This window comes from Corella eumyota, chromosome 3 (genome assembly GCF_963082875.1).
Source record: "Corella eumyota chromosome 3, kaCorEumy4.1, whole genome shotgun sequence".
NCBI classification, from domain to species: Eukaryota; Metazoa; Chordata; class Ascidiacea; order Phlebobranchia; family Corellidae; genus Corella; species Corella eumyota.
This window is the reverse complement of record NC_137492.1, coordinates 19,943,340-19,957,281: the sequence shown is the minus strand read 5'-3', so window position 1 is coordinate 19,957,281 and position 13,942 is coordinate 19,943,340. Positions and strand designations below refer to the sequence as shown.

Here is a 13,942-nt window from a genome sequence, read left to right as displayed (position 1 = left end):
TTAAATTGAAACTTATGCACAGAAGTAAGCCAAGCTAAATCTGGAACGTAATTTTAATCTAGGCGAGTAATTAACAAAAGCGTGGATTTTAAAAAAAGTGTTTGAAGCATTCTGAAAACGTTTTTTTTGTTGAATGATTTCAAAGGCATCGCTTTGGGAAATTTTAATGCTTAATCTTTGTTTTATTTAAGTGCTACAAAAATAATGCACATAGTATTATAAAAAATGTTAATACCATAACTTTTAAAATATTTAATTTATTAATTCAATAAAAACAAAAAATGGATTATAATCAGGATTTTATTACAAGCTACAGATATAAATGATTGAATTAAATGAACTCATATTAACATCAAAAAAAGGTTAATAATTTATAGCCATAAACCAAAAACAAAATCCTAATTCGTTTAGAATTAAGTAAATACAAAAACTATCATTTCAAAAGACAAAGAACCAGACTTTAACGCTGACTTGGCGACGCGAACAAGTGAAACAAGATAATGTTGTCTTTTGTTTTTATTTTCCAAACTATACAAGCTTAATTTTGTGCCTGTAACTGTAAAGATTAGAGGCGTCGCAAAAGGTTAAAGGTCTGCCAACCAAAAAACCTTGAAATATCATTTTAAACGTAGGTCTGGTATAGTCGTGGTCTAGTTGTCTAGGTGAACTTAATACAGAACTAGTCGACCGTGGAAACACAATATGAAAACCTTTTTTTAACGTTGTTATAACATTTTAAAGGTTTTTACTATTATTTCGTTGGTAAAGGATTTACATATTCAAAATCAACAGTTTTAGTTTGTTATTCAGTTTAAATGTCGGTAACTATTTTTAAATAAAACTACATAGATTTAAAAATCAAATTAAACCGTTAAGGCTTAAAAATAAGTTTATTTTATATGAATATTTAACTTAAATAAAACATGATTTTCGCTTTAGCTTAAAACATCTGAATATGTCAGACATAGTTGACTTAAAAGTTGAACAAGGTGATATCCATTTGAGATTTGAAGGGCTACCTGCACGTATAATAGCCAGTGCTGCGGCAGTAGCTGGGGTTGCTTATGTCGCTTTAAGACCTGAACTTCAGCCGTTCTGGAGGGGGGTGTTGAACGGAATTGTTGGTAGACTGGATGCATACATCAATTACCTTGGCGGAGGATCATTGGTTGTCAGCGTTTGCACCAAGAACCAGGAAGCTTCTGATCAGTTCATGTTCGATTATAGTTCAAAGTCGATGCTCGAAAGATTAAACAAATATCTTTCCCAGTATCCAGGTGATGACGACATCGGAAAGTTTAAATCCGTTGTCATGACGAAGTATGAAGTATTCGAAAGTTTCGCTGACGATTTTGAGGAGATGAAAGAAAATGCTCGGATCACAATTTCTGAGTTGTTTAATGAGAAGGTAAGTGAAAAGTTTTTATCTATATCAAACCATAACACTTTAAGGTAGTTTGTGTTACTTTAAGCTTAACTTTTAACCTGTTTCAGATAGTGACCTTACTTTTAATACGATTAAAATTAAAGTTTTTCTTTGTTTTAGGTAGAGAAAGAAGTAACAAAGGGTAAGTTATGTATTTGTTATACAAATGGTGTAGGGTTTGTCTAACTATACCCCACGTGACCAACAATAGGTTGATCGGAGAATAAAATACGCCCCTTGATCACAGATTGATCTCAGTAAATATAAAAATAATACCGATAATGGGCCCAGAATTGCAACTGTCTAACTCGACTGACACAACAATTGAAATACTCTACAATGTATTCAATATTCAGTACACAAGAAAAACAATTAACAAAAAACAATACTGGCTTAACACTTACAAATCAATATTACTTTTAACAAAAACTAACTAAAGACCATTTATGAATTGTTAGAACAGGGCGAATCGTATTCTAAATATATGACGTACTAAAAGTAGAATTCCAAAATTATTCCAAGTTACGATACAAATAAAGACAAAAAAGGCGAAACACAAATCACGTGACTAAGAACGCTGGAAAAAAGGGAAAAACTTGAAATGACCAGGCGATAAGGCGATCCAAAAAGAAGCGCACAATAGCGGCTAATGGTGTCCAACCGAGTGTGAAATTGTATTTAAAATTAATGAGAAAATATAAATCAGTTTCATATAAATGGACTTAACATTCCGGCCCCAAATGACCGAGTACACAACAAAATATACGAAGTCATTTCACAATAAACAAAGTACATTATATCAAAAACGAAACCAATATACACTGTGAGCATGCAGCAAACAGTATGACGTGAGATAATCGTCAAAAAAGAAAACATTACATTATAACAATATACGATAATCGTACACATCAAAGGGTAAGAAAATATGAAAGTTCACACGAGTGACATGAGGTGAAATGATAACGGTACATGCAATAATGAATGAAAGAAAAACGCGTTTTAAGTTATTGCTGCGCTTAGAGAAGGCACAGCTTTCTAATATCCCGCCAAAGGACCGTTGTGGTGGTTTTTACACGCACGCGTCGTACAAGTCCGTTACAGTCACTTTCACATTGTTCTATAATTCCCTTCGGCCAGTATCCTCTTTTAATTGTGTCATCCACAATCAACACTACGTCACCAACAGCAAAATTTCTCACGGGACGAAGCCATTTTTGTCGCAATTGTAAAAGCGGCAAATATTCTTTTAGCCATCGCGTCCAGAATTGATCGACGACTAGTTGAGTCAGGCGCCATGACTTTTTATAACCATCCGCTTTTATAAATTCTCCAGGGGGGCAATGACATATCGATTGCTCCTTTTAAAACCATACTTGGAGAAAGCGTTTCCAAGTCTCGCGGATCATCACTAATAGGGGTTAAAGGTCGGTTATTCAAGATCCTTTCAACTTCAGTGAGCAACGTCATGAGACCGTAATCGTCAAGAACTCGTTCACCGGTGATTGAACGTATAATTTTTCGAACTGTTCTTATTATACGCTCCCATACTCCGCCTTGATGGCTTGCAGCAGGGGGATTAAATCTCCAATCTATTTCATTCTGCAACATAGCATCATGCATTTGTTTTTTATTCCATTTCCTTATACCCATACGCAATTCACGTTCGGCACCGACGAAATTAGTGCCGTTGTCACTAAAAATTTGTTTCGGTGTTGGCCTTTTTGAAATGAACCTTCTGTATGCATCTATAAAGGCACTTGTTTCAAGCGACTGTGCAACCTCAATATGGACTGCTCTGGTGGCCATACAGGTAAAAACACAAGCATATCGCTCAACTTGGCTCCGTCCCAGCTTGGCAGGTATGGGGCCCATATAATCGACACCAACACAGGTAAATGGTGGCCTGTTGGCAGTAACCATTGATGAGGGTAATGCGGCCATCATTTGTTCACCGATTTTCGCGTTCCATCGTCTACATTGTCTGCAGTTTCGTAGTACCTTTCGAACAGCTGCCTGGCCACGCAAAATCCAAAAACTTTCCCGGATAGAGGCTACCACATGCAAGGTTCCGGAATGACCTTGACGTATGTGATGAGATGAAATAATGAGAGCAGTGACAGGGTGGTTTGAAGGCAAGATCATTTGATGCTTTGCATTCCTATCAACCAAAGACTTTTGTAATCTTCCTCCAACATAGATTACATTATTGACCAAAATGGGTGACAACTTTTGCAACGAGCTGAGAACTTTTGAATTGCGAAGTTCTCCTTTACTCATTACTACAGGCGACTGAAAGTTCTCATGGTTAGAAAGCAACTTAATAACCTCGGGAAAAACGTCGTGCTGAACAGCATGTGCAATAGCGGTAGTGGCAGCATCTATCTCCTGACGACTAAGAAAATTGGTGTTAAACGAAGTTGAACTTGCTGCTAAATTTCGAGTTTCAGCCTTCCACCTCAGGTATTGCTTATAACGAAGAAGCCATGCCACGCAGCGTTGTAATCGGGAAAAAGATGAATAGCGAGAAAAAAGGCGCTTAATGCCAGTGCTGCTAATTTCTTTTGTGAAATTGCACTTTGCTGGTTCTTGTTTCAACTCAGGATCGTCGTTGGCAAGCGGTGGTAAAACTTGTGGGCGAGCGGGCCATTCATTAACAACTTGACCCAAAAACTGCGGGCCATTAAATCAAATTTCGGCCTTATCTACTTTGTCTGGGATAAGACCTCGAGATGCTATGTCAGCCGGGTTACGTTTGGTGTCAACGTGTCTCCATTGACCCGGCTTAGAAAGACCGTGAATAAATTCAAATCTATTGGCAACGAAAGTGTGTTGATGTATTAAGAATGTATTGAAGCACCGTCGTCGAATCCGTCCAGTAGAAAATGTCGCCCAGCTTATACTCAAGCTCTTGCTGAATTAGCGTGCTTAGTTTTACGGCAATAACAGCTGCCGTAAGCTCAAGTCTCGGCGTGCTTACAGGTTTCAAAGGTGAAACGCGAGACTTGCCCATAACAAAAGAACATAAAATCACATCATGCAAATCAACAACACGAAGATAACTAACGGCTCCATAGCCAATACTGCTTGCATCACAAAACGTGTGCAGCTGAATACTTTTTAACATGCTTAAAGAAGACTTAAGGCATCTGGGAACGCTTATACGCTCCAAAAGGGTTAGATTACGTAACCATGCATTCCATTTAGTGATATGACTGTTGGGTAACAGATCGTCCCAACCTACTTGTGAATTGCATGCTTCCTGCAGTAATTTACGTGCAGGTAAAATGAATGGTTGGGCAAAGCCCAATGGGTCATAGACCTGACTTACCATAGAAAGAATACCACGTCTAGTGGAAGGTTTTAATTGAACGTTTACCTTCACCTTAAAACAATCAAGGGCGGTGTCCCAATAAACACCTAACGCACGTTCAGTTGGCAACTCATGTAAGATTTAACGTTGACGATGCCAAAGGAACAGAAGCAAGTATAGTTTTGTCATTATTAATAAACTTAGTTAAATGGAAGCCGCCGCTTTTAAGAAGCGGTTGAATATCACGTAACAAATGCAAGGCTTCATTTACACTACTACACGATTTTAACATATCATCAGCATAAAAAGTTTGCCTTACAGTACTCGGGGTTTGTTCGTTCGCACCGGTCAGGTTGTCGTCAGCTGTCTTACGTAATGCAAATGCAGCGCAACTCGGCGATGACGTCGCGCCAAAAATATGAACGATCATGCGGTAATCAACCGGAGTTCGCGACAGGTCGTTTTCTGGCCACCACAAAAACCTAAAGGCATCCCGATCATTGGGATCAACGAACACCTGGTGAAACATGCCCTTTATATCTGCAACTAAAGCGATTTTTTCCTGGCGAAAGCGCAAAAGTACGCCAACCAGATTATTAGTTAAATCAGGCCCCTGTAACAAATAGTCATTAAGAGATAGGCCTAAATGTTTAGCAGCACAATCAAAAACAATACGAAATTTAGGCCCTGTAAAATGGTGAGGTATATAATATTTAAAGTTACTTAAATTCCTAATTTCACCATCTAAAATCATTGTGGCATGGCCACTATTTACATATTCAGTAACCTTATCCCTATACCTAGAAAAAAGTTCAGGGTTAGCTTGCAATTTCTTCTTTAAGTACTGAAGCCTTCGTTCAGCCATTTTCCGATTATTCGACGGTCTTGCAAGATCGTCCTTCCACGGTAATCCAATTTGGTAATGACCGTCAACCTTTTTAACGGTCGATTTCATTATTCCCAAAGCCCTTTTATCCTCTATTGAGGCCTCATGGCGTTGAACGTCGTTTAAATCCTTAAAGTCTTGATTAAACGAGTTGACCAATATTCTACGAGAAGCATCAATGCCATCTAGGCTATGTAGAAAATTGATTTTTCGTGCATTGTTATCTGACCTATTAGAGTAGTCAGAACCAAACAGTGTCCAGCCAAGCGCTGTATGCAGGCCAAATGGCTGACCAGGTTTACCCACACGTTGCTCCTTTAACCTAAAGGCTTCATGCACATAGTTACCAAGAAGCAATTCAATTTTTGCGTTCTTAAGTTTCGGAAACGTGAGATCATTAAGATGCGCGTAGCGGTTTGCTATATCTTTAGTGGGTATACTTTCACTTACATCAACCAGGTCGTTTAAAACAATAAGCTCGTCTACATTAAATGACTCGATTTCATTAATGCCTTGAATATGCATACCTCCAACAATGGTATCATATTCGGTAAGTGAATTCGCTGTAAATAGCTGTACATGGCGGTCGATTTTGTTAAGCCCCAATTGATTGGCTAACGTTTTAGTACACATACTTGTGTCGGAACCATCGTCCAAAAATGCATAAGTTTGGACGATTTTGTTTGGGTCGCTGCCCCAAACCTTTACTGGAAGCACCTTGAACCGTTTCACATTTTTACTTTTCTGTGTACCGCAGGCGGTGACAGCTCTTTCTTCGGCGTTCTCATTATTTGTAGGTGCGTTTAAGTTTTCATGCGGTTGTGGTTTGTTGTAATGAAGCAAAGTGTGATGTTTTTTGCTATATGTTTTGCAGGCCATTGTTGTCGGACAACTGTTATTCATGTGGCCTTCTCTTAAGCAATTGAAACACAACCTTTTAATTTTCACGAAATTATATCGATCGATCGACGTTTTTATTTTAAAGATTTCGCAACGCCACAGCTGGTGTCCATTCCTACACAAAGGACAGCATACAAATGATAATGGCGCCGAACTTTTCTCCTTCACGTTAAACCTCTTGCTGGCAGGCCGATTTGATTTCGATTGAAATCGCCTCCCTTTCATGTCGGAAAATTTTTTATCGCATTGCTCAAAATGAATGCGCTGGAAGTAATGCCTTGATGATCGGGCCAACTCCCTTACGAACTGTAACAAATCATCGAAGGTTGTTTTCCTACCGGTTCTTTCTTTATCTTTTGAAATTTTTATAAAATCACGCCGCACTTGTTCGGGCAATCGTCGATAGATTTTGCTTATTGTCTCACGGCTGTTTAATTCGGACCCATAGCCTCCCGCATTTAAGGTACAGCTGCAGTAGTACATGCTGTCTGCCAATTTATTCCAAGCATCGGAATCTGACTCAGAAATGGGAGGCCCAATTAGTATGGTTTCCATTGCCGCCTCCATGATAAGATCACTGGCACGAAACTTTTCATCAAGTCGTGATCTCGCTTCTCTGTAAGCCTCTGTTCGGTTACGAATAACTTTGCAACCTTTAATTGCCTCAAACGCCTCGCCAGTGCAATACTTCAACAAAAACTGCAATTTGGCGCCGTCATCCGATATTTTACAATCTATAAATTCATCAAACTGCATGATGAAAGAATCATATTCTAAAATGTCGCCATTAAAATTGTCAATCGTAATTCTTGGCAAGGTGGCGTCTTGCGCTAAGTAGCTTGGCAAATATTGGCTACGGGGCACACTTTGCTGGGTTTCTTTGACAATAGGCGTGGAATCATACACCGGCCCCGTTTGGGTAACTAAGATAGGGGTCGGGTCACTCCGTTTGGGTGATAAGCTGTTAATGGCTTGATCAATCCCCAAAGCAGCTGGTGAAGCGAATTGTCGAAGCGAAATTGATGGCCTTTCTACGAATCCGTCAGACCTTCCTTTTCAAGCTCAATTTGTGCGCCCATGCTCTAAAGGGCCGCAGTGCGCTTTTTCCGACGAGCCCTAGCTTCGGCCTCGCGGACTTCTTCTTCTGCTTCTTCCTCTTCTTGTTGTTTTTGAATTTCAAGCTGACGAAGACTTAATTCAGCTTCTTTTTGAACTTGTTCGGCTTGAACTTTAAGCGCCTCGACGCTACCTCCGCTTCTTTGCGAGCTAACAGATCCAGAATGGCGGGACCCAATTACTGAGGGAGCTCCATGTGTTGGTGAAGCAGAGGTTACACACAAAGATAGAAAACTTTGATACCTTTCGTTCATTGTCGCATATCGGCTTTTAACTTCATCAATTTTGGCCTGTGCTTTTGGCTTTTCAACTTCAGCTTGAACAGCCAAGAATTCGTTGCACGCCGATAAACATTTATCGTAGGCGGTGTCGAAAACTGCTTTGCATCCAGTGACCAGCTTTGCCTCCTTTTGAGCATTGATTTCTTTAAGGAGCTGGTTTTCAATTCGAGTAAAATTTGCCAAAGCATTTTTTCGGGCAGACTTCGGATCGACACTGGGTTCTTCGACGGGCTTCGATGTCGAAGCTTGACCGCTGGTACTTGGTTCCAAATTCATTCTTATATGTAAATCCAAAAAATCCTTTCGAAATTATATATCCCAATTTATAAATCCAAACTTGATCTTAAGTCAAACAATCTACAAATCTAACTAACTATACTAACTCAATGATATGACCAAATGTCATACAATTCATAAATAAATGTAGGGTTTGTCTAACTATACCCCACGTGACCAACAATAGGTTGATCGGAGAATAAAATACGCCCCTTGATCACAGATTGATCTCAGTTAATATAAAAATAATGCCGATAATGGGCCCAGAATTGCAACTGTCTAACTCGACTGATACAACAATTGAAATACTCTACAATGTATTCAATATTCAGTACACAAGAAAAACAATTAACAAAAAACAATACTGGCTTAACACTTACAAATCAATATTACTTTTAACAAAAACTAACTAAAGACCATTTATGAATTGTTAGAACAGGGTGAATCGTATTCTAAAATATATGACGTACTAAAACTAGAATTCCAAAATTATTCCAAGTTACGATACAAATAGAGACAAAAAAAGGCGAAACACAAATCACGTGACTAAGAACGCTGGAAAAAACTTGAAATGACCAGGCGATAAGACGACCCAAAAGCGCACAATAGCGGCTAATGGTGTCCAACCGAGTGTGAAATTGTATTTAAAATTAATGAGAAAATATAAATCAGTTTCATATAAATGGACTTAACAAATGGTTATATATGCCTCAAGTAGTTTTAAATTAACAATAAACGAGTTAACCAACCGCTAATTTAATTAAATATTGCATTATATGATATTTAAATAGGACAACTTGTTAAACAACATAGGCCTAAAAATTAGTTTATAATAATACAAAATATCCAGATATTTCGCCTGAGTTTGGACTCTTTGACCTTAAGGATCGATTTTCTGGGTTGCGACGACCTTTTGACCTTGAGAGTGTGATGACCTCTGATAGTGGTCACGCAAGCATGGCTAGTTCTCATCCAAGCGTGACTGCTTCCATGGCAACCAAAACAGTGAAAAGAAGGCAAATTGGTAAGTTAATAAAAGTTAAGTTTTTGTGAAATGTTTATGAGAACAACTTTAACAACTTTCTTTTAATTATTAGGATTGGAAGTAACATCCAAGGATCTGGAGGAACTGTTTGCTTCAGGAGGTTGGTTAACTTAAATTTGGTTATTGTTACGTCACAGTTTGTTGCAAAAAGGGGCAAATGTTGTATTAACCAATTAGCAACACGCGTTAATTTAAATTTATTTTAAATAATAATTACTAAAACAAACAATACAGCAAAGTTAAAATCAACAATTTATAACACACTATGACGTAACAGTTACCAATAAATGGTTGTTATGACAACTTTAATATGTTTAACATTAGGAACTGTTTCTAACATGAGTTAACTTTATTAAAGAATCAATCTGGAACAAGTCAAAGAGTGAAAGTAACAACAAAACCATTCTTCAATATGAGCAAAAATACAAGTTTGGTGTGACCTTTGACCTCCTTCCAAAGCTGACCCAATATTATGTCGCCTGTTTGATGACCGACCAATATGACAAAGCCATGGAAGCCAAGAACGAGGTTTCTTCCCTGATTCAAGGCAACATCCAAGTTAGTGCTGAGCAAGTCAACTTATTTGCTGACCATCTTGAAGGTAAGGAGAAATATCTGGAGTCAATCTTGTTCTACAGTGCAGCTGGTGGGTTGTATGGTCTTGGTAGTAAAGTGCTCAACCAATCTGTTAAGGGGATAGAGTCTTGTGTGGGTGGTATGTGGGGTTGTGTTCGTAATATGAAAGAAGATGGAAACCTGAAAAGTGTCATCCAACGTCATGTGACACCACTCATGCATGAAATGAAAGAGCTCGTCCACAACGACACACAATCTGATGAGAAGGTGAGATGTAATATAGAAGCCAGGTGTTTATATTACATAGCTCTGTGTGAATATTTGTCCTATGTTGATCCCACCCAAACACATAAGCAAGCTGTGAAGTTGATGGAGGATGTTCTGGGATCTTCAGCAAATGAGTATTATGTTTATGGGTTCCACTTGCACTTGCTTGGTCAATGGTATCTCTACAAAGCTCAACAACCATCAGAGGCAGAAGGTTATTATGTGAGGGCATCGGAGGCTTTCAAGAATGCTAAAGATATGAGTGATGAAGATAAAACCAAGTGGATTAAAATGTGTGAAGAGAAACTTGTTGAAGTTCGAGGTTTAATCAAGAAATAAAATTGTTGTAAAATTAAGTAGATTGCGTTAAAATGTTGTCAATAAATTACTTACCCAACACCTACAAGGTTTTAAATAAACACGGGAGTAGTTAGAAAGCTTAATCATTAAACTTAAAAAAAATACGAATGGGCGTGGCTTAAAACATCAATCAACAAAAATTGGCCAATCACAGGCCGGGAACATCTTGTATAAAATATAAAATAACATAAGGAAAGCGTCGTTAAAATTGTGACGTCATTAAGATGACGTAAGCTGGGGAATTCCCCTGATAAGACGGGAATGATTACACCTTTAAAGTTGGAATAATAATTTGCATAACTTGCTTCTGGTTAATACTCGGATCAAAATACTTTGTTACAATAATTTATGACGTCACTAGTTGAATACGTCATGTGTTGAGGTCACTAATTGATCACGTGAACACTGCTTAGTGATGTCATAAAAGCAACGATACGACAAGTTAAAGACGCCATGTTGATATAATGGCAGTTATGACGTCATATTTAAATCATAATTTAATGACGTCATAATTTAACTTTGTGTTTTCATTGCTGTTCCAGTCGACCCCGCATCCTTCTAGAGCCCTCAGGGAGGTGATTAGGGGGGTACTTTCCACCGGTGTTGCCCCCCCAAGAAGGTTGGAATGTTGGGTGGTAAGATTCAGCAAAACCAGAATCACGATCTAGAACCACGGACGAGTTATTGTTCTGTTGATTGTCTACGTCACCGCGTCTTCTGCGTTGAGTCAACTCACCCGAACTCAACACAAGATCACTCGGAGGATCAATTCGAGCAATTTCTTCCTCGTTTTCCTCCAGGATCGAAAATTCGGCGAACACATCCCATCGTGAGTTCGGGCTCGGCTCCGGAGCGGGGACCGATACCTTCCGGAACCACGATCGGGTGACCGGTACCTTCCGAAACCACGATCGGGTGACCGGTATCTTCCAAAACCACGATCAGGTGACCGGTACCTTCTGGAACCATAATCAGGTTACCGGAACCTTTCGGAACCATGATCAGGTGACCGGCACCTTCTGGAACCATGATCAGGTGACCGATACCTTTTGGAACCATGATTGGGTGACCGGAACTGGTTCCGATCAGAGTAGGATCGATCTCTGGATCACTGATTGGATTGAAACAAAGCTGACATTCTAGAAAGATCAGGAAGACTGATGCATCGTCGAATGCTTCTCAAATTCTTTGATAGAACTGACATCACAGACACGATCGATTGTCTATTGTCGGTGACGTCATGCTTATGTGCACATAACCATGATGTAAAGTTATTTCCCCGAGGAGAGAGAACCATAGCTCGGTGAACTGCGCGTTGAAGACCCTCTGTTCCGTCACAATGGGTCACGGGAATGAGTGTGATGTCATTAATGGGCAATCAAGGTGAAATGGGGGACGTAGGGGTGATGTGGTCATGTAACCCATGTCTATTGTCTACTAAACATATAAAATAAGGGGTTTAAATGACGTCACAAACAGCCTCGTATGACTCACCAAAGAATGAAGAATGAGGTCGTTTGTTCGCGTTGTGGTTCGTCTTACGTTGGTCGTGCTGAGCAAGGTCAAAGGTCATCTCCAACAGAGCGAGACTAGGTTCGTCGGTCAACTTCATGTTTCCATCACTTAAATGCTTTAATATTGAGGAATATTTAAGTTTAAGAGCGCCCACTTGCGACAAACAAAAACTTAAATTAATTTAAAATCGTCATAAAAAATATTTTATCTCCAAAGCTGAAAATGAATTCGAATATAACCCAGTGACGTCATCTTTGTTATCTGTGTTTGATTGTGATGCAATAATCATGTTTGCCGCATGAGTGAGCAGCTCACGTGATATGTCGAAAAAACTTCGAGAAAGTCGAGAACACAAAGAAGATCGAGCTTTCTGTGACGTAATAAACTAGTTAGTATGACAAAACATTCACTTATTACTTGTGATGTCATAACACAGTTGTTTGACATCATAACTCAAGTGTAGTATGTTTGTTTTCATTAACTTAAAATTTCTCTTACAATTCGTTTTATGTTTTTATTCTCTCTTTCTAATATCACCCTTCTTTCCTTTTTCTCATATTTCACTCTCTCGTTTCCCACTTTTTCTCCTTCTTGCTCTTGAGCAGAGAATCTGCGTTTGACGTCATCATCGGCTAAAAACAAAATAAAAAATCCTAAGAAATAACTTAACAAAAAAATATTAAAAGAAATAAATTTTGAATTTGTCAACACTTCCGGTGTGACCGCGTGATAGTCACGTGACCTGCAGAAAACACCAATGCTTCCTTGTACCTCAGATCGCTGTCAAAAGTTTTCAATAAAAATTTATTCAAGTAAAATCATTTTGACTTAAACTGGGTTTAAATTTTAGTTGTTTCAAATTAAATTTAAAAATATCTTTAACCCAGGATGTTAATAACATTAAAATTATGAACCAAACTGCAACAAAAAGCTGCAGAAAAGTAAACAAAACTATATCGTGTTATTACACGTTCATATATTAAATAAAAGGACATGAGATGACGTAGAATGTAAGTCTGACTAACCACACGAACTTTGGTGAAGTTAAACAAATCAATAAATATTGAACATGCTTATGCTGGTAAATTGTATTACCTTAAAGATGTTTCTAAATCTCCTCCAGGATGCATTTTGCCGAGATGTAAAGATCCACCTCTTTACAATCCCTTCCGGATCACATATTCATCCTCTTTTGATGCTTTCATCTTCACAATTTGTTCCTCGATCTCCTTGCTTCCTCCCTGTACATTTTCTCTTCTTTTGAAATCCTCTTCACTACTCCAGTTTGAATCCGAATCTTTTTTAAAACTCCTTCCATTTTGAAAACTTAATTTTTATTAAAATCGAGCTAAAAAGTTTCTATAAAATATCACAATAAGTTTTTAATTATTATCTTCATTAAACTTTAAATAAAATTTTAAATACAAATGTTTGAACCAGATGTTCGCTCTGCTAACTGCCGGTGTCAATCTTGTTTAAAATATTTAACCATTTGTAGGTGGGCACAGTTATACAAAAAGGTAAGTTCGTCAATTCGTAACACAAAATATTAACTTTGTTAACGTTGATTATTTTTTATTTTTTTTTAGAGTTAGATTTAAAGGAAAATTTTAACGCAAAAATTAACTGGACCGGCAGCGTGGTGTAGTGGTAAGTATACTTGCTACACCCACATGAGGTCGTGGGTTCAATCCCCACTGCTCTCATGCTGTAGCGCCCTTGAATAAGGCGCTATAAACGGTATAAACTCCTGCTGAGTCAGTACTTAATCAGCAGCATAATTATTGGGCAATTATAATCTATAATATCCCAAACTGCCACAGGCAACTCGAGACTGGGTCGGAGTAACTGATGTTACTCTATGTTTAAGTTGCGCATTCGACTTTCCCACATTGAGGATAAAGATATATACAAAAAAACCTTTGTTAATTAACGATAAACTAATTAACTTTGGTGCCCGCACATTTGCCAGTTTGTTGTTTGT

The 13,942-nt window shown here is 38.3% G+C and overlaps 2 protein-coding genes and 1 long non-coding RNA gene across 4 annotated transcripts in view; 1 reads left to right on the top strand and 2 right to left on the bottom strand.

Annotated features, from left to right (window-relative positions):
• The window catches only part of LOC145746086 (SH3 and PX domain-containing protein 2B-like), a 77,044-nt gene that overhangs the window by 35,949 nt on the left and 27,153 nt on the right, over positions 1 to 13,942 (bottom strand). The window lies entirely within an intron of this gene.
• Positions 848 to 12,625, top strand: LOC145746087 (uncharacterized). Its single transcript, XM_082564277.1, has 5 exons — positions 848 to 1,408; positions 1,547 to 1,568; positions 9,046 to 9,219; positions 9,293 to 9,340; positions 9,599 to 12,625. The coding sequence occupies exons 1-5, from the start codon at positions 956 to 958 to the stop codon at positions 10,420 to 10,422; spliced, it is 1,521 nt and encodes a 506-aa protein (XP_082420403.1). The 5' UTR covers positions 848 to 955; the 3' UTR covers positions 10,423 to 12,625.
• On the bottom strand, positions 11,305 to 13,194 carry LOC145746092 (uncharacterized). The gene is made up of 4 exons (XR_014281281.1): positions 13,054 to 13,194; positions 12,457 to 12,590; positions 11,938 to 12,328; positions 11,305 to 11,880 (listed from the first exon to the last, which is right to left on the bottom strand). It is a non-coding gene; the product is annotated as an uncharacterized LOC145746092 (long non-coding RNA).